The sequence below is a fragment of the Nomascus leucogenys genome, chromosome 16 (genome assembly GCF_006542625.1).
Source record: "Nomascus leucogenys isolate Asia chromosome 16, Asia_NLE_v1, whole genome shotgun sequence".
Classification (NCBI taxonomy): domain Eukaryota; kingdom Metazoa; phylum Chordata; class Mammalia; order Primates; family Hylobatidae; genus Nomascus; species Nomascus leucogenys.
Window position 1 is genome coordinate 13,591,577 of NC_044396.1, and position 21,154 is coordinate 13,612,730.

The 21,154-nt window shown below is 37.5% G+C and overlaps 1 protein-coding gene across 2 annotated transcripts in view; it reads left to right on the plus strand.

Moving 5' to 3' along the window:
- Window positions 1-21,154, plus strand: part of VIRMA (vir like m6A methyltransferase associated) — a 65,529-nt gene that overhangs the window by 32,046 nt on the left and 12,329 nt on the right. For both annotated transcript variants that reach the window (XM_003268320.3, XM_030795116.1), the window contains 8 exons: window positions 1,955-2,446; window positions 3,485-3,639; window positions 6,493-6,575; window positions 9,343-9,436; window positions 9,709-10,253; window positions 10,786-11,021; window positions 11,498-11,750; window positions 14,588-14,805. In XM_003268320.3, coding sequence (XP_003268368.2) covers window positions 1,955-2,446; window positions 3,485-3,639; window positions 6,493-6,575; window positions 9,343-9,436; window positions 9,709-10,253; window positions 10,786-11,021; window positions 11,498-11,750; window positions 14,588-14,805 — 2,076 coding nt within the window. The remainder of the gene's footprint in view (window positions 1-1,954; window positions 2,447-3,484; window positions 3,640-6,492; window positions 6,576-9,342; window positions 9,437-9,708; window positions 10,254-10,785; window positions 11,022-11,497; window positions 11,751-14,587; window positions 14,806-21,154) is intronic.

Below are 21,154 nucleotides of genomic sequence, written 5' to 3' on the forward strand. Positions count from 1 at the left end.
TAAAATCTGGTTAAGTTTCATTTTTAAAAAGTTGAGGAATGAGATCATGTCCTTTACAGGGACATAGATGAAGCTGGAAGCCATTATCCTCAGCAAACTAATGCAGGAACAAAAAACCAAATACTGCATGTTCTCACTTGTAAGTGGGAGCTGAATGGTGAGAACACATGGACACAGAGAGGGCAGCAACACACACTGGGGCCTGTTGAGGGAGAACAGGGGATTGGGGGAGAGCATCAGGAAAAATAGCTAATACACGTGGGCTTCATACCTAGGTGATGGGTTGATAGGTGCAGCAAACCACCATGGCACACGTTTATCTATGTAACAAGCCTGCACATTCTGCACATGTACTCCAGAACTAAAAAATTTTTTTAAAAAAGAGAGAGATAAAAAAGTTGATTTTGGAAAAGAGTTTAGGGAGGATGAGGCAAAAGGATCACTTGAGTCCAGAGAATTGCTTAAGACCAGGAGTTTGAGTCCAGCCTGGGAACATAGCTAGATCTCGTCTCATAAAAGAGTGCTATGTGTGGTAATACTAACTACTTAAATGTTAAAAATTGACAATTTGAAAGCTTTTTCCCTAGAGATACTAATTCAGATCTATTGTAGTGAATCTGAGTATACTCTATTTTTCTATAGTACAGTCATCCCTCACTGTCTGCGAAATTGGTTCTCAGACCTCCCTCGGATACCAAAATCCAAGGACGCTCCAGTCTCTGATATAAAATATAAAATGATGTAGTATTTGCATATAACCTATGCATATCCTCTTGTATACTTGAGGTCATGTCTAGATTACTTAAAATACATAGTACAATATAAATGCTCTGTAAATAGTTGTTATACTATTATTGTGTAGGGAATGATGTAAAAAAAAAGTCTGCACATGGTCAGTACAGATACATTCTTTTCTTTCTTTTTTTTTTTTTTGAGACAGAGTCTTGCTCTTTCACCTAGCCCAGGCTGGAGTGTGGTGGCATGATCTTGGCTTTCTGCAGCCTCAACCTCCTGGGCTTAAGCGATCCTCCCACCTCAGCCTCCCAAGTAGCTGGGACTACAGGCATGGGCTGCCATGGCCAGCTAATTAATTTTTGTAGAGACAGGGTCTCACTATGTTGCTCAGGCTGGTATGAAATTACTGCGCTCAAGTGATCCTCCAGCCTCGGCCTCCCAAAGTGCTGGGATTACAGGCGTGAGCCACCACAGCCAGCCCAGGCTTTTTTTTTTTTTTTTTTTTTCTTGATGCAGGGTCTCACTCAGGCTGGAGTGCAGTGGAACAATCATGGCTCACCACAGCATTGACCTCCCTGGGCTCAGCCTCTTCAGTAGCTCAGACTACAGACATGTGCCACCACGCCTGGCTAATTTTTATATTTTTTGTAGAGACAGGGTTTTGCCATGTTGCCCAGGCTGGTCTTGAGCTCCTGGCTTCAAGTGATGTGCCTGCCTTGGCCTCCCAAAGTGCTTGGGATTGTAAGTGTGAGCAACTGCACCTGGCACCAGATGCACTTTTAAAAAATATTTTCAATTTGCGTTGGCTTAATCTACAAATGCAGATACGGAGTGCTGACTGTATATACTATATTTTTCCTAGATACACGAATTTAAATATACCGATATGCCATGAATAAAGTAGGACCATGGTGAAAAAGGAGCATTTGATAAGTGTCCTGGAAAGAAGGCCGAAAATTTAAAGAAAAAACTTGTCAATAATTATTTATTTAACATCTGTTGAGTGCTAACTAGGACAAAGCCTCACAGAACATTCACTTTTATTTGGCCTCATCTAGAGAAGACTTGTCACTCACATTATGTTTTCAGTTAAAGCAGTATATTACTGAGGATAAGGATTATGGTCATTAAAAATTTTTATCAGTGTCTTGTCTGAATATTGAGTAAATGAAGAATGCTTTGCACTGACTTGACATATTATCAATTAACTCTTCCACAGATATCTTCACAGTCATCACTTCTTGGAGTTGGTTACCTTGCTTCTGTCAATTCCAGTAACAAGTGCTCACCCTGGGGTGCTGCAAGCCACAAAAGATGTTTTGAAGTTTCTTGCACAGTCACAGAAGGGTCTTCTTTTTTTTATGTCGGAATATGAAGCAACAAATTTATTGATCCGAGCTCTGTGTCACTTTTATGATCAAGATGAGGAGGAAGGTCTCCAGTCTGATGGTGTTATTGATGATGCATTTGCCTTGTGGCTACAGGACTCAACACAGACATTGCAATGTATTACAGAACTGTTCAGCCATTTTCAGCGTTGTACAGCCAGTGAAGAAACTGACCATTCAGATCTCTTGGGAACCCTGCACAATCTTTATTTGATTACTTTTAATCCTGTGGGAAGATCAGCTGTTGGCCATGTTTTTAGTCTGGAGAAAAATCTCCAAAGTCTTATTACTCTAATGGAGTACTATTCCAAAGAAGCCTTAGGGTAATTTCCTACTTACTCCTTAAATTTTCTATGATGTTAGAAAATCAGATTAACTAATGGTCTAGTTTCTTAAAACAAGGTGTTATTTTGAGAGGGAAAAACTATAGTTTTGATATATCACATAACTTGTTAATTAAAGGTTAGAGTGACAGAAATCTCTAAAATATAAGATGTGGCTATAAAGTAATACAGTGGACTCTTTAGCACCTTCCTTCAGTTAACCCATGGTGTTAAAGATTGCAATTGTAGTACCCCCTGCTGTTTTATGTAGAGGGGAATTCTAAGGCACAGGAATACGTACCTTAAGGTATATATTCCTTTTATTCCTCTTACACTCTTTTGCTGGCTCCTGCCCTTGCATTCTAAACCATACTCTGGATTCAGAATTGCTTCGACTAGATGGGTAAATTGAGAATGATAATGTTTTGAAGAGCCTTCTTGGCAAGGCAGAGGGTTTTAGTGTATGAGAAGAAAGACATGCTTTATTTCTGGTTCATGTCACACAAGGCAAATGGCATCCAGATAACTACCCTCACTATGAGGACTTGGTATATAACTCCTTGAGTGACAGATCTTTTGTGGGGTGCTTATGAAAAGCAAACAGCAATGACTTCCATGCCTAGCTATATCTTAACAGGTTTATAGTGGAATACTGAGTATTGAAGGCAGGTGATCATACTGGTTTCTATTTATCCAGATTGGACAAATATTTTGAAGGAGACTAATGAAGTATACTTCCTAACCTTTCATTGCTAATGAAGTATACTTGTTAATATTTCATTGTTTTTCTGATCTTATTTCTTAATAGAATTTTACTTTCCATGGTGATATGTATGCTTTTTTATATACTTTTAAGTAATGGTTTCAGGTGAATTGGATATGAACTGTAAAATCTGATTTCTTGTCTTCAGACAATTAGTCATGTTTTATTGTAAATTTCCTTGATCTCTTTAAAGCCAAGTAGAAGAAAATATTTTAAAAATTGTTCCTAAAAAATTGTTTTTGTATCCAAAACTTAAAAACCTTATTTTGTTTCAGTGATTCCAAATCTAAGAAGTCAGTAGCTTATAATTATGCATGCATACTTATTTTGGTGGTGGTTCAGTCTTCCAGTGATGTTCAAATGCTAGAACAACATGCAGCATCTCTCTTGAAGCTTTGTAAAGCAGATGAAAATAATGCTAAATTGCAAGGTATGGTACTTAAAGTTATTTTAAGCATTTGTAATATGTGAAGGAACAAACCTTTGAATATCTGTAATTAGTCCTTCATCATGTTTTGATAATATACATAGTAATACTGTTTTTAACTTCCTGAAATTACTTTTTATGAAGACAGTTTATAAAAACTAAAGGTTGATAAAATGTTTTAGTATATAAACAAAATAGTATTTACAAGTACCTTTTCTGGAAAGTCATGAAAATTGGTGGTTTGTTGAAATTTCTAATCAAAATGGAAGAGGTAGTTTAAGGCAAACTCAAGGCCGGGTGCGGTGGCTCATGCCTGTAATCCCAGCACTTTGGGAGGCCAAGGCAGGTGGATCACCTGAGGTCGGGAGTTCAAGACCAGCGTGGCCAACAAGGTAAAACTCCATCTCTACTAATAATACAAAAATTAGCTGGGCGTGCTGGCACATGCCTGTGGTTCCAGCTACTCGGGAGGCTGAGGCAAGAGAATTGCTTGAACCCGGGAGGTGGATGTTGCAGTGAGCCAAGATCGCACCACTGTGCTCCAGCCTGGGCAACAGAGCAAGACTCCATCTCAAAAAAAAAAAAAAAAAAAAAGACTCAAAAGTTTAGTTTTGGGTATAGTTTTCCTCTGTGTGTTTTGCTGTGTATGTATTTCTACATAAAACACAAACTACAACTTAGAAATCTAGTTGTGGAGTAACACATTTGTGCTATCCTCAAAAGTAAAGAATAGTAAATATGAATATTACTTTTTAAAGTATATAAATGTATATTGAATGACGTTTATGGGAAACCTTATGTGGGCAGCCTTGAAAAGTTTAATATACCTAATCATAAGTTCTAAATTATTTTATTTTGGTTCCTCGTTTTCTGACCTTATCAAGTAGAAAATTTGATAACATTGAGTAAATATTGTAAAAATGCTTTAAAATAGCATGTGGCCTCTTCTTTTCTTTTTAATCCTAAATTTTACTTATGATAGCTCCAGTAAAAGTTGGGTAGTAAACTCAACTTCCCATTCTGGGAATAGATTTTTTTCCTGAAGAATGCGTTTATAAAAGGAGGGCACACAGTGTCTTCGAAGGTATTATTAGTGCTTTAGTACTTTTTCTGGGTGTTGGGTATTCTGGTATTTGTTTTATTATTATTTCTTATATCTTTGAGCTATATATTCTATATATAAGAAAGATTTAATTTTAAAATGCATGGGGAAAATTGTACAGCTATAATTCTTGTGGAGGAGTGTAGAACCAAGGAAAGACCTGGCTACTATTTTCTGTTTCCTATATGACATCTGGAACTGGTATTTCACTTTTTACATTGGAGTGCTTTTCTAGAAACATTTTTGGTGATAGAATATAGGAGTTATGGTGTAGCTTCTGGGAGAGTTTTGAGTTTGTTTGCAGTAAATGGTAGATTTTGTCTTTATTCTATAAACAAAGTTTGCTGTCATTCTTTTGGGGTGATAGTAATTTTATAAAGGCAAATTTGGAAGCTGACAGAATTAAAATTTCACGTTAGAGGAAAAGGCACTCAGCAAAATATCTCCCCTTGGGTTTCATTCCTTTAGAAATTAATAAATGTTGTTTATACTTTTTTTGGGTGGGTGTGAGAGGCAGTGGCAAAGATAGGTGAATAAACACTATGTTATATTAATTTGTAAGCAGTCTATTTTGTATGTATATACATTTTTTTGAGACAGAGTCTCACTCCGTCCCCAGGGTGGAGTGCAATGGTGTGATCTCGGCTCACTGCAATGTCCTCCTCCCAGGTTAAAGTGATTCTCCTGCCTCAGCCTCCCTGGTAGCTGGGACTACAGGTGCGTGCCACCAGACCCAGCTAATTTTTGTATTTTTAGTAGGGACTAAAGTAGGGATGGGGTTTCACCATGCTGGCCAGGATGGTCTCCATCTCTTGATCTCGTGATCCACCCGCCTCAGCCTCCCAAAGTGCTGGTATTACAGGTGTGAGCCACCATGCCCGGCCCTATTTTGTAATTTTTTAATCTTGTAAATTGTTGTAAACATTCATTTTAATTTTATAGACTATTTAAGCATTTAAACATCTAAATTTGCATAAACCAGATAACTAAGAGTAGGCACTTCTTTCATTTTAAAACTAAATTGTTTAAGCTGGGCACGGTGGCTCACACTTGTAATTCCAACAATTTGGGAGGCTGAGGTAGGTGGATCACTTGAACCCAGGAGTTCGAGACCAGACTGGGCAACATGGTGAAACCCCATCTCTACAAAAAATACAAAAATTAGCCAGGTGTGGTAATGCACGCCTGTAGTCCTAGCTACTTTGGAGATTGAAGCAGGAGGATTGATTGAGTTGAGGCTAAGACTGCAGTGAGCCATGATCACACTGCTGCACTTCAGCCTGGGCAACAGAATGCAAAACTTGTTTAAAGAATTAGATACAAGTTGTAATCTCAGCACTTTGGGAGACCAAGGCGGGCGGATCACGAGGTCAGAGTTCGAGACCAGCCTGACCAACATGGTGAAAGCCCGTCTCTGCTAAAAATACAAAAATTGGCCAGGTGTGGTGGCAGGTGCCTGTAATCCCAGCTACTCAGGAGGCTGAGGCAGGAGAATTGCTTGCATCCAGAAGGCAGAGGTTGCAGTGAGCCGAGATTATGCCTTTGTACTCCAGCCTGGGCAACAAGAGCGAAACTCCATCTCAAAAAAAAAAAAAAAAAAAAAAGAATTAGATACATGTCCATCCCTGCATGAAGTTTAGCTGATTGAAATCATCATGGACCTAATAATGATTTTCTTTGGAAAAAATATTTACTTTCTTTGTTATAAAGCCTTCTATTTTTAAATATTATAAATTATTATTTTTCTTTTTAAGAACTTGGCAAGTGGCTTGAACCTCTGAAAAACCTTAGATTTGAAATTAACTGCATCCCAAACTTAATTGAGTATGTTAAGCAGGTAAGTGTAAAACTTTAAAGTGCTTTGACTTTTTGAAACTGTGTGGTAGTATATGGTGATACTGCATTGAATCACTTGTGTAGATAATGTAGACACTGTTAAGTGTCCTTGATTGATTTATTAGAGTTTGTAGGTACAGGTTGGTATATGCATATAGATGGATGTGTGATTATATGTGTGTGTGAACACATATGCACATAACCCTGTGTACTGTACTACTTTTCACTACTGGATTCTGTCCTATTTTTTCCCTCTGAAATGGAAATTAGTATCATCTACCATCTTGATGACATTTATAAGTGTTTTAAATGCTGTAGTCTTGTAACATATAACTGTTTCAGCTAAACTTTAATTTTTGAAAAAGAATTTCACTCAAAATATTTCAGTGAAAATTGATAGGACCCATTCCAGATAATTGCAGTGGAGGCTAGTTCTCTTTGTTAATTTGGGATGGTTGAATCTGCAGTTGAAATAATTCATAACAGTTAAAATTCCTAAGACTCATAATGCAGTTTTAAAATTTTATATTCAATTTAAATAATTCATAATGAAAAAAATTACAGCAGTGTTTATTAGTCTTGGAAGTTTTTTCATCTCTGTTCTTTGGTCGAGCCATTGTGTAGCATAGGAAGAAGGTTAGAAGCACTCATGTATACATAAAAAGTTTCAAGGTAGAAGAGCAGAACGGACCTTAAATTATCTCTCTGATTTAGCAGGTGAAATCTGTGCATGAGTGTGTGCACACACGCATGCATGCACATGTGTGTTTGCGTGTATGTGTGAGACAGAGTATATAAGCCATCTTGGTTTTGGAATTGCAGTGTATATTATTAAAATAATTTTTGTATATTGTTTAATTTGTTGCTGTTGGGACCTACAGCAAAGTGTTGTTTGGGTTTATCTGCTTCAGATTTTTCTTTACTGATTTCTCTGCCTTCGTCTTCTTGTACTCCAACTCTCCTAAGAGTACTTTTACTTCCTATGGTGCCATCATATTCTTCCGTGTTCTTACTCTGAGCCTCAAATGACATCTAGAACTTTTCATTACATTTTCTTTTATTTAGGAGAAGTACAATTAATATCCTGTAAATTTAGATGGTCATGTATTCTGGGTAGTTGTGCGTGGTTGAGTGAGTATTAACAAGATGTTCAATAAATGGCGATGGTTTGAGTAAAACTATTTAATCAGTAAGAAATTTAGTTCTAGAAATGTGAATTACATGCTGTAGTTAAGAGTTGATTTTTATGTAAATCTTTATCCCATTAATTATGATTATTATAAGTGGTTCTCATCCCAACATGGTCTATAAAAAGATGATCCAAGACTGAAACTTCACTCTGTGCTGCCTTATATAATTTGTGGAATTACAAGGAAAAGGATTAGAATAAAAGAAAAGCTAAAATGAGATAGTAACTTTTATTTTTTTTGGTCTAGACTCTACTATGAGCTAAGAGATAGTAACGTTTTTTGAATGTTATTTCTTCCAAGGTTTTTTTGTTTTTGTTTCTGTTTTTTTTTTGAGATGGAGTCTTGCTCTGTCACCCAAGCTGGAGTGCAGTGGCTTGATCTCGGCTCACTGCAACTTCCATCTTCCAGATTCAAGCAATTCTCCTGCCTCAGCCTCCCAAGTAGCTGGGATTACAGGCACGTGCTACCACACCTGGCTAATTTTTGTATTTTTAGTAGAGACGAGGTTCCACCATGTTGGCCAGGCTGTTCTCAAACTCCCAACCTCAGGTGATCCACCCGCCACGGCCTCCCAAAGTGCTGGGATTACAGGCATGAGCCACCACACCTAGCCCCAAGTTTTTAAACAATTGATAATGCTGTTCTGTGAAAGCTAAGAAAACTGGAACATAACTATTTGTTACCTAGAAACATAGCATAGGCAGGTGCTAAGGACATAGGCAATTGTATTTGTTTTTCCTTTAACCTGTGCCCCACCTGGCTACAATACTAGACTCTGTTGGTATCTGCATTTAAAAAAATGTATGCCATGTAGGCCAAAAACATTCCTTGATGCTTCCTCACTTTTGAATGAAGTTTAGTACTCACAGCACTTTTTATTTTTATTTTTTTTGGGACAAGTTTTCACTGTGTCACCCAGGCTGGAGTGCAATGGCACGATCTAGTCTTACTCTAGTCTTGACCTCCCAGGCTAAAGTGATGCTTCCACCTCAGCCTCCTGAGTAGCTGCGACTATAGGCGCGCACCATCACACCTGGCTGATTTTTTAATATTTTGTAGAGGCAGGGTCTCACTATGTTGCCCAGGTTGGTCTCTAACTCCTGGGCTCAAGCAGTCCTTCCACCTCAACCTCTCAGAGTGCTGGGATTATAGGTGTGAGCCACTGCACTCAGCCTCCACAGGACTTTTTAAATATAGTCATTGCTTCATTTTTGGCAGAGAAGATGTATGAAAAGAGTATATAGAAAGTAGCCATTGTAAACTCTTAATACAGGGAGTTTCATACATTTCTTTATGTTATCTTTGTTCTAGTTGGTTCTTTCAATGAATTTGTGCATTACAGTTCTTTTTATTTACATAATATTGCATATAGTACAACATATGCCAGAGATCAAATAATCTTGATAAATTCATTTAACTCTAGGGCCTTGTTCATGTTTTAAATTTACTTAATAAATATAAAATATTGTATGTTCTTAACTTGAAGCTCATATTTTTGAGTAATTCCTTGTCTGGAATTTTCTGTTGATCTCATGGGCACTAAGAAATGAAATATTCTGTTCATTTTCATTTTTAAAGAATATCGATAACTTGATGACCCCAGAAGGAGTTGGCCTTACCACTGCCTTACGTGTTCTCTGTAATGTTGCATGCCCACCACCTCCTGTTGAAGGTAATGTGGCTACTATATTTTAAAAACTACGATTCTTAAGCCTAGAATAAATATCATTTATTAAATAGTTAGTAATTATTAAACATCATTTATTTAATAATGATAAATATAATTTTTAATTAAATATAATTAAATATTTGTCATAATAATCATTTATTATAAATATAATTTATCATAAATAAATATTTATTATTCAGTTTAATTAATAATTCTTAATCAGTTATTAACATATAAGTAATTAGTTTTGTTTCTTTTCCTTATCCTACATAAAGGTCAACAGAAAGATCTGAAATGGAATCTTGCCGTTATTCAGCTTTTTTCTGCTGAAGGAATGGACACGTTTATTCGAGTTCTGCAAAAATTGAACAGTATTCTGACTCAGCCTTGGAGGCTCCATGTCAACATGGGGACTACCCTTCACAGAGTTACTACTATTTCAATGGCTCGCTGCACACTCACTCTTCTTAAAACTATGTTAACGGAACTCCTGAGAGGTGGATCCTTTGAGTTTAAGGACATGCGTGTTCCTTCAGCGCTTGTTACTTTACATATGCTCCTGTGCTCTATCCCCCTCTCAGGTCGTTTGGATAGTGATGAACAGAAAATTCAGAATGATATCATTGATATTTTACTGACTTTTACACAAGGAGTTAATGAAAAACTCACAATCTCCGAAGAGACTCTGGCCAATAATACTTGGTCTTTAATGTTAAAAGAAGTTCTTTCTTCAATCTTGAAGGTTCCTGAAGGATTTTTTTCTGGACTCATACTCCTTTCAGAGCTGCTGCCTCTTCCATTGCCCATGCAAACAACTCAGGTATCACTTCCATATAACATGCATCTTATAAATGACTGCAGTAACACTTTTTAAAAAGCCAGTGATTTTGTTAAAAAACAAAAACCCTCATCTCCCTTCCTCCCAAAAAGACATAAAATAACCGGATGAGGGGGAGATAAAACTGAAACAAGTTGGTCATTGAGGAAACATGGGGGTAACATTTTAAATAAATTTTTGTTAAAGTGAGTTTTATTATGCTGTTATGTATGTTTGTACTTACATATTTCTGTTATTTTAAATCCTTTCCCCCCCACCTTACCATGTGTTAGAATTTCCCAATAACTAGGTTGCTTCACCAATGGACTCTGCTCAACTAACTGCTAACCTGAGAACAATAAGATTTTTTAGACTCATTGAATTCAAGCAAATGTTTAACTGTATAATAGAAAATTAAATGTTTTAAGCATGCAGTAAAAATGTTCTTTTCATAACATTTCTTCCTGAACAGTTTTTGTGACTATAAATAAATATTAAAAAATCTACGTACACACACATTATACTTTTTTAACAGGTTATTGAGCCACATGATATATCAGTGGCACTCAACACCCGAAAATTGTGGAGCATGCACCTTCATGTTCAAGCAAAGTTGCTCCAAGAAATAGTTCGCTCTTTCTCTGGCACAACCTGCCAGCCCATTCAACATATGTTACGGCGTATTTGTGTTCAATTGTGTGACCTTGCCTCACCAACTGCACTTCTGATTATGAGAACTGTGTTGGATTTGATTGTAGAAGACTTGCAAAGGTATTTTCATTTTGCATTAAAAATTTTTTCCTCAAATTATTTTTGACACATGTATTTTTTCCCTTACAATTTGGAAACTAGGGTTTGGAATGCCCAGATAACATATATACATGTAAATATACACATATACCTACATATGCACACATATGTATATATGAATACTTGTAGACTTTTAAAATTAGAAAGCTTTATTTCATCATTTCATGTGCAAGATATCTTGAAGGTCTTGATTTGGGGTTTTCAAATGGTGAATCCTAAAGAAGTACTCTGATTTAAGAAAATATATTATTAGAAACCTGAATTTATAAAATTTTTGCAGTCATTGTAAAATTCCAGAGAATTTGTCATTATACCCAAGGAATTAAATGTTTTATGCAAAATTTGTGTAAGTTGATGTGTATTGAGAAATAAATACTAGTTAAACAATGCCTTAAGATCAAGAACTTTGTTTACTAAATGTATTGATTTTATTTCAGCACTTCAGAAGATAAAGAAAAACAGTATACTAGCCAAACCACCAGGTTGCTTGCTCTTCTTGATGCTCTGGCTTCACACAAAGCTTGTAAATTAGCTATTTTGCATCTAATTAATGGAACTATTAAAGGTGATGAAAGATATGCAGAGATATTCCAGGATCTTTTAGCTTTGGTGCGGTCTCCTGGAGACAGTGTTATTCGCCAACAGTGTGTTGAATATGTCACATCCATTTTGCAGTCTCTCTGTGATCAGGTATTTATAGTTATTTTATAAAGTCTCTCTCTGCGTGTGTGTGTGTGTGTGTGTGTGTGTATTTAAGCATCTTGATGTAAATTTTGGCTCTGAATGAACAGCTCTCATCTATGTTTTATTATTCCTGCTATTGTTCATGAGTTTCTCTGAAGTGCTTTTTTCTTTCCTTTATAAGATCATAACCTTGGGTAATTGCTTTATGTGCCACTGTTTCTGTATTTTTTAGGGTCTAATTCATTTTCCTTCCAATTACGTTACACACCAAGTCATTCTTTTTTTTTTTGAGACGGGGTCTCATTCTGTCGCCCAGGCTAGAGTGCAATGGCGCGATCTCAGCTCACTGTACCCTCTGCCCCCCTGGGTTCAAGTGATTCTCCTGCCTCAGCCTCCTGAGTAGCTGGGATTACAGGCACACACCACCATGCCTAGCTAATTTTTGTATTTTTAGTAGAGACAGGGTTTCACCATGTTGGTCAGGCTGGTCTTGAACTCCTGACCTCAGGTGATCCACCTGCTTCAGCCTCCCAAAGTGCTGGAATTACAGACGAGAGCCACCATGCCTGGCTACACCAACTCATTCTTAAATTTCATAGCTTGGTTGAATTAATATGTTCTCTTGTTAGGGCAAGCTTTGAAGGCTACTACACTTTTAGTGTGTTTCAGACTACTTTGCTTATAGATGTTGGCTAAAGTAGTAGTACTTTTTCCTGTTGTCTATATTATTGACTTCCAGTTTATAGTTTCATGGGTTAATGAGAATTGTTTTAACTTTTAAAGCACATTATGATTGAGATCTTTGGAGATTTCTATGCCTAATGGCATTTTAGCTTGGCAGAATACTCTTGCTAAGTCATCATCAAATGTGATTTTTTTTTTTTTCAGGCAGAATAGAGTCCCATGTTGGAAGACTATCTTTTTCTACCTTAACAAACATTTAGTTTGGTTACATTTAAGACTCAGGTCAAGAAAGAACTTTTTTTTTTTTTTGTATGACTTGTTTTCACAAAGAAGGGGACCTGGTAGAAAGGGTATTCTAAGTCCTTGTACCTCAAAGTGTCCATTTGGTTGGTATTTCTTATATAATCCACTTTGGGTTGCATGACTACATTGAATAGCGCTGTGGCATCCCAGCTGCCTTGGTCATACGAATCTCATTGATGGCCTCACTTTGCTATGTTTTCCTTCTGATTCGAGCCTTGTTTTATAGTTTAAGCCAAGTTGAGTACGAGTTTGCAGTATATTGAGGTAATTAAAGATGATAAAACATAATCAAAAGTGCTCTTGTAAAATTTAGTTTACTTCTGGCCGGGCATGGTGGCTCACGCCTGTAATCCCAGCACTTTGGGAGGCTGAGATGGGTGGATCACGAGGTCAGGAGTTTGAGACCAGCCTGGCCAATATGGTGAATCCCCATCTCTACTACAAAAAAACTAGCTGGGCTTGGTGGAATGCATCTGTAGTCCCAGCTACTTGGGAGGCAGAGGCAGGAGAATTGCTTGAACCTAGGGGGCGGAGGTTGCAATGAGCTGAGATTGCGCCACTGCACTCCTGGGCAATAGAGGGAGACTTCGTCTCAAAAAAAAATTCAGTTTACTTCTATAAAGAGTAGCGGGAGTTTTTAGAGTTATCATTAGCTAAACTTGCTTAGCACTGGAAAACTTGAATTTAGAAGTATATATATATATATATAAAGTAGAGGGAAATATTTGATTGAAAGACTATGGTTAAATGTTCATCTCCTCTATCCATCCAACTTTCTGATATTTTAAATTGCAGGGGGCTTTTTGTTTTTTTTGTTTGTTTTTGAGATGGAGTCTGGCTTTATTGCCCAGACTGGAGTGCAGTGGCATAGTCTTGGCTCAATGCAACCTCTGCCTCCTGGGTTCAAGTGATTCTTCTGCCTCAGCCTCCCAGTAGTTGGGATTACATGCGTGCGCCACCATGCTTGGCTAATTTTTGTATTTTTGGTAGAGAGGGTGTTTCATCATGTTGGCCAGGCTCGTCTTGAACTCCTGGCCTCAAGTAATCCACTTGCCTTGGCCTCCAAAAGTGCTGGGATTACAGGTGTGAGCCACTGTGCCGAGCCTTAAATTGCAGTGTTAATGTATATTAAACTTTATTTCTGGCCGGGCGCGGTGGCTCATGCCTGTAATCCCAGCACTTTGGGAGGCCGAGGCAGGCGGATCACCTGAGGTCGGGAGTTCAAGACCAGCCTGACCAACATGGAGAAACCCCGTCTATACTAAAAATACAAAATTAGCTCGGTGTGGCGCCACATGCCTATAATCCCAGCTACTTGGGAGGCTGAGGCAGGAGAATTGCTTGAACCTGGGAGATGGAAGTTGCGGTGAGCCGAGATCATGCCATTGTACTCCAGCCTGGGCAGCAAGAGTGAAACTCTGTCTCAAAAAAAAAAGAAAAGAAAAACTTTATTTCTCTGAAAAGTTTCTTTATAAATCAAAAAAGATACAAATGAATAAATAATATAGTAAGTTAATTATTTTAGTACAAAATACTTTTTACCTTTAACCTGTTGAAAACAAACTATACTTATGGCAATACTGAAAGAAAACAAATTTTAAAGATGTTGTTTTAAAGTAAAAGTAAATCAAAATATTTAAATATTTATTCCTTTAGGTGTGTATCCTTGTATTAACTTTTTTAAAAGAGAAAAGTAATTTCATTATTCTTAATGCATTTATATGTTTGGGATGGGACAGTAGCAACAATATTTTAATGAGATAGTTATTGAATATTAATTGCTATGTATTTCTCAAAAGTGCTAAGTGATGGTGATAATGATTTAAAAAATCGTTTTTTTCCCCTGCTCCCCACAGGACATTGCACTTATTTTACCAAGCTCTTCTGAAGGTTCTATTTCTGAACTGGAGCAGCTCTCCAATTCTCTACCAAATAAAGAATTGATGACCTCAATCTGTGACTGTCTGTTGGCTACGCTAGCTAACTCTGAGAGCAGTTACAACTGTTTACTGACATGTGTCAGAACAATGATGTTTCTTGCAGAGCATGATTATGGATTATTTCATTTAAAAAGGTAATGATTTGTCTAATTTAATATACTCTCAGATTTAATTTTTTCATTCTGTCACTGCTCCCTCACCCCACATTAATTCATACCTATTGTAGAAAGTTGAAGAAATGATTTCTTTCGTGAGAGAAATTTTGTGTGTATGGAAAAGATTAATTAGCAATGAAAGGTCATGCTAATAATAGAATCTTTTGGATTAAAGATATAAAATGAATAGATACACAAATTACTGTGGGCATGGTACAGTATCTGGAAGGAAATCTCACTGTTCCAGGGATGGTAATTCATGCCTTAAGGTCTTTGTTTCGTTGTTGTATCCTCAGAGGTGATGGATGCTAGAGGGATTTTATAGACCTTAAAGCTAAAATGCAGATTCTGTGTACAGTTCCTCAGTATCTATGGGGAATTGGATACCAAAATCTACAGATGCTCAAGTCCGTTATATAAAACGGTACAGTATTTCTCTTGTATACTTGAAATCACCTTAGATTACTTATAATACCTAATAATACAGTGTGGATGTTATGTAAATAATTGTTTTGCTGTATCTTAAAATTTCTATTTTTTATTCATATTGTTATTTATTTATTTATAATATTTTCATTCCATGGTTGATAGAATCCGTGGATGCAGAATCCATGGGTATGGAGAACTGACCATATTTTGTTTTCTAGAGGAATGGCTGGGACAAAATTAATCTGAAATTATATAAATAGCTGAGCGTGGTGGCTCATACCTATAATTTCAGCACTTCAAGAGACTGAGGTGGGAGGATCACTTGAGCCCAGTAGTTCAAGTCTAGCCTGGGCAACATAGGGAGATTTATCTCTATAGAAAAAATTTACAGATTAGTTGGGCATGGTGGCACACACCTGTAGTCCCAACTACTTGGGAAGCTGAGGTGGGAGGATTGCTTGAGCCTGGGAGGTCAAGGCTGCAGTGATCATGCCACTGCAGTCTAGTCGGGGCAACAGAGCGAGACTTTGTCTCAAAAAAAAAAAAAAGAAAAAGAAATGATATAAACCTCAGACTGCTCACTGTCTCAAGTATAATTTCTACTCTAATTTTTCTGTCCATGCCCTGATGTTTTTCTTTGCTAGGAGAAGGAAGAGGGAAGATACCTGGCTAGTACTTAGATTTATTAAACTACATGAGATTATGAGATAGTAAGGAGGAGGAAACATACTTTTGCCTCTTTCTCATTAATTCTTGCAGCATTGGTTGAAAACTTACATTGCAGGTACTGTGTTTGGTGCTGGCTCTTCCTTTCTCCATCTCCTTGTCCTGACGTACCTGCATCTTCTGTATTTGCTCTCAGTTAATGGCACCTGCTTCACATCCATTCCTCATGCTCTGCCCCCATCCAGTCTCTCACCAAAGCCTTTAACCTTTTTCCTATCGCCTAGATATTTACTCCATGTCCTTTGAAACTCACCTCATACACTGCACTTCCAAAAAAGCCAAAAAGCTTTCCTAGTTGGGTTAGGTACTCCCACAAATATTCTTTGTATATCTGTGCTATGGTATTATCTAAGATTTTGTTGGGTTTCCTAGACTTAATGTTTCTGGTCCTTTTTTCTTATGTGTAACCTTGTGCTAAGTCCTCTTAACCTATTCCCTTTTTCCGTTTTAGCCCTCATTTCTCTGCTAAGCTCCAAGTAACCCATTAATCTACTTGACATTTCTACTTGACTGTCTAATGGCATCTCACTAAGTCCTGTGGATTATTTCTCCAAAATACATCCTGAATCTGATCCTTCTTCTCCACCTCCGTAGCTATTACCTTTATCCAGGCCACTATCATTTCTTGCATAGCCCATTGCAATAGCCTCCTAATTGGTCTCCTTGCTTCCACCGTTTGGCTCTTTAAAATTCATTCTCTCAGAAGCCAAAGTAATCTTTTAAAACAAAACAGGATTTCTGCTGAAATCCTTCTAATGGTTTCCTATTGTTCCTCAATTAAAATCCAAACTCTCTATAATGATCTGTAAGGCTCACCAGGATATTAAAAACGCTTGAACAAAGATGAAGACCTGAAAGAGGTGAGGAACAAAACATGCTAATATCCTGGGGAGAACAATTGCAAAAAGCATGCTTCATATGTCTGAGAAACAGCTCTGAGGCCACAGTGACAGCCCTCAGAGTGAGCAAGGAGAAAAATGACAGGATGTCTGGTTATGGAGGTAATGGGGGTAGAGAATGGGGGAAAGATCATCAAGGGCCTTTAGGATTATGATAAGGGCCATTGTCAGGTTTTGAGCAGAGATACAGCATGACCTGGGTTTTGTTGTTTTTTTTTTAATTTTATTTTTTGTTGAGATGGAGTCTTGCTCTATCGCCCAGGTTGGAGTGCAGTGGCACAATCTCAGCTCACAGCAACCTCTGCCACCCGGGTTCATGTGATTCCCCTGCCTCAGTCTCCCAAGTAGCTGGGACTACAGGCATGCACCACCACACCCAGTTAATTTTTTGACTTTTTGGTAGAGAGCGGGTTTCACCATGTTGGCCAGGCTGGTCTTGAACTCCTGACCTCAGGTGATCCTCCTGCCTCGGCCTCCCAAAGTGTTGGGATTACAGGCGTGAGCCACTGTGCCCAGCCTGTTTTTTTTTTTTTTTTAATTAACAGGTCACCATATACTTTTTCTTATATAGTCCTGTGGCAGGTTACACTTTTTTAAAACTTTTTTTTGGAGATAATTTTAGACTTTCAGAAGAATTGCAAAAATAATAGTGTAGTGTTCAGGTGTGCCCTTCACCCACCTTACACTTGTATTATCCTCTTACATAACTGTATAATACTTATCAAACTAAGAAATTAACATTGTCATACTACATAACTAAAATACAGAATTTATTTGAATTTTCTATTACTATGTTTTTTCCTGTTCCAGGATCCAATGTAAGATTTTACATTGCATTGCATCCTTTGTCTCCCCTTTCCTTATCTTTCATGACCTTGACATTTTTGGAGAGTACTGCTCACTTGTTTTGTAGAATGTCCCTCAATTTGAGTTTGTCTGATATTTTCTTATGATTAGATTGACATTATGCTTTGTTGATAGGGATATTACAGAGGCAATGTGCCTTTTTCAGTGCATCATATCAGGAAATACGTGATTTTCTATATGTTACTGATGATACTGACCTTGATCACTTGGCTGAAGTGCTATCTTCTAGGATTCTGCACTGAAAACTTACTAATTTCCCATTTTTAATTACTAAGTATTTTGGAGACTATACTTTGAGATGTTATGATATCCACATATCCTATTTATGCCAAAAAGTTTCATCCACCATTTTTAGTATCTGTCAGTATAGATCTTGGCAAGATATGGCAGTTATTACTGTGGTGGTGTAATGGTGATTTTCTATTCCCTTCATTCCTTTTTACTTACTAATTTTCCTTCCATAAGGAAGAGTTGTTGTTTCTCCTGCATTGGTTTATCCAGATATTTATATCAATGTGAATTCATAGACACTAATTTTTTTCATTGTATATAATTCAGTACTATCGTTATTTATTTTGTTGTTCAGCTTATTCCAACTCTGGCCACTAGGGATCTTTCATGTTGGCTTCTGTGCCCTTTTCATATGCTCTTGACTTTTTTTTTTTTTAATTTATACATTTGTAAAATTACTTTAAGTTCTAGGATACATGTGCAGAACGTTCAGGTTTGTTATATAGCTCTGACTTAAAAAAAAATTTTTTTTTAAGTACTTCCTATTGCTAGTACCACAAGGTGTTCCAGGATCAGCTTGTATTTTCCCTGTTCCAGCCAAGATGGACTTGTGCTCCAAGGAGCCCCTGGTTCCTTTTATTGGAGAATATTTAGAAACCAGGATCTGGGCTCTGGGTGTGTTTATTGCTCTTAGGGTGTCACTGATTTTGGTGTGTTTCATTGGATAGAGCTGGGAAATATACGTATGTATCCTAATTCATCACATATCTACATTTACATTCTTTTTACATTTTTCTACATAAAACAGATACATATTTTAAAATTAATTTATTTAAATATTAAAGGTTTTGTTAATTATAAAATTTATTGTAAAACAAATTTATTAATTTATATATATGTTTTTGAGAAAATTAACTCATACTAATACTTGGTGGGTTTTGTTGTCTGTTTGTTTTGAGATAGGGTCTAACTCTGTTGCCTAGGCTGGAGTGCAGTGGCATGATCTTGGCTCACTGCAGCCTCCGCCTCCCAGGCTCAAGCACTTCTCCTGATCCTCCTTCATTTGCATGAAAAAGACATTTCATGCAAGTTAAAAAAGTTAAAAAAGACAAAGAGGGATATTATATAATAATAAAAGGCCTTGTCCAATAGGAAAATATTACAATCCTAAACATATATGCACCTAACACTGGAGCTTTGAAATTTATAAAACAATTAATAATAGACCTAAGAAATAAGATAGACAGCAACACAATAATAGTGGGGGACCTCAATACTCCACTGAAAGCATTAGAGAGGTCATCAAGATAGAAAGTCAACAAAGAAACAATAGATTTGAACTATACCTTGGAACAAATGGACTTAACAGATAGATACAGAACATTCCATCCAACAACCACAGAATATACATTCTACTGAATAGTGCATGGAAATTTCATGCACAGCCTCAACCTTCCAAGTACTACTACAGGCACAAGCCACCATGCCTGGCTAATTTTTGTATTTTTTGTAGAGCCGGGATTTCAACTGGTGCCCAGGCTGGTCTCGAACTCCTGGGCTCAGGTGATCCACCTGTCTCTGCCTTCCAAAGTGCTGGGATTATAGGCGTGAGCCACCACACCTGGGCCATACTAATACTTTGACTTTGATCCAGTACCAGAAGTGAATTCTAGCCTTTTCCCTTTCTTGATTATTTTATTCTCTAACAGTGAGAAATTCAGCTCTCATTATCTATATTTGCTTATTTGTTTAGCCCTAGTTTACAAATGAAGTAGCAGTCTCAAACTCATTACTAAACCATACTCCTGTGGGAAGCAAATTGAACAATGGGAGTACAGTGTTTGTATACGGTTCTTTTTGTCTTTACCCTTAGTGTATCCAGTCAGAAAATGTTTTTCAAAGTTACTTATCTCAGCTTCTTTCTTCCCTGTCTCCTTCAGTTTGGTTATATGGTTCATTTGTAATACAGTTAGATTAATTGGTCATAGTCTGCATTCTTATTTTTTCCCTCATACCCTTATTGTTTTTTTTTTTTTTGAGATGGAGTCTCGCACTGTCCCCTGGGCTGGAGTGCAATGGTGCGATCTCGGCTCACTGCAACCTGTGCCTCCTGGGTTCAAGTGATTCTCCTGCCTCAGCCTCCTGAGTAGCTGGGATTACAGGCGCCTGCCACCATGCCCGGCTAATTTTTTGTATATATTTTGTTTTTTTAGTGGAGACAGGTTTCACTATGCTGGCCAGGCTGGTCTCGAACTCCTGACCTCGTGATCCCCCTGCCTTGGCCTCCCAAAGTGCTGGGATTACAGGCATGAGCCACTGCACCCAACCCCTTGTTGATTTTTTTAAAAATTATATCTAGTCAAATTTATGTTTTATGGTGTACAGTTCTATGTGTTTTGGCAGATGCTTAGGGTCATGTAGTTTGTTCATATCAGTGACTAATTTTCTCGCAATCTGGGTTGTTTTCAAATTTTGGTGGTTATGAATAAAGCTTTGCACACAGGTTTTTGTGTGAATCTCAGTTTTCATTCCTCTTGGGTAGACACTTAGGAGTGGGGTTACTGGGTTGTATGATAGGTGTATGTTTAACCTTAAAAGAAACTACCGAACTGTTTTCCAGAGTAGAGATACCATTTTTCATTCTCGCTAGCAGTGTATTAGAGCTCCAGTTGCTCCTCATCCTCCCCAGAACTTGGTATTTCAAGTTTTAAAATGTTAGGCATTTTAATCGGGCCCCAGTTTTTGATAGACCACGGAAGTATGACTCACTTAAAGAATGTGTGTAGTGGTTAGTAATTGGTATAGTCCAATTTTGAACCCATGCTTTTTCCATTAACGTTTTTATTTTTGAATTTAATCTATTTCTCTTTGTTGTTGCCCAGGCTGTAGTGCAGTGGTGCAATCTTGGCTCACTGCAACCTTCATCTCCTGGGTTCAAGTGATTCCCCTGCCTCAGCCTCCCCAGTAGCTGGGATTACAGGCGTGCACCACCACGCCTGGCTAATTTTTTGTATTTTTAGTAGAGACAGGGTTTTACTGTGTTAGCCAGGATGGTCTTGATCTCCTGACCCTGTGATCTGCCTGCCTCGACCTCCCAAAGTGCTGGGATTACAGGTGTGAGCCACCACGCCCGGCCAAAAGGTTTATAAATAGGGAACTGGCAAGTTTTCTGTGTT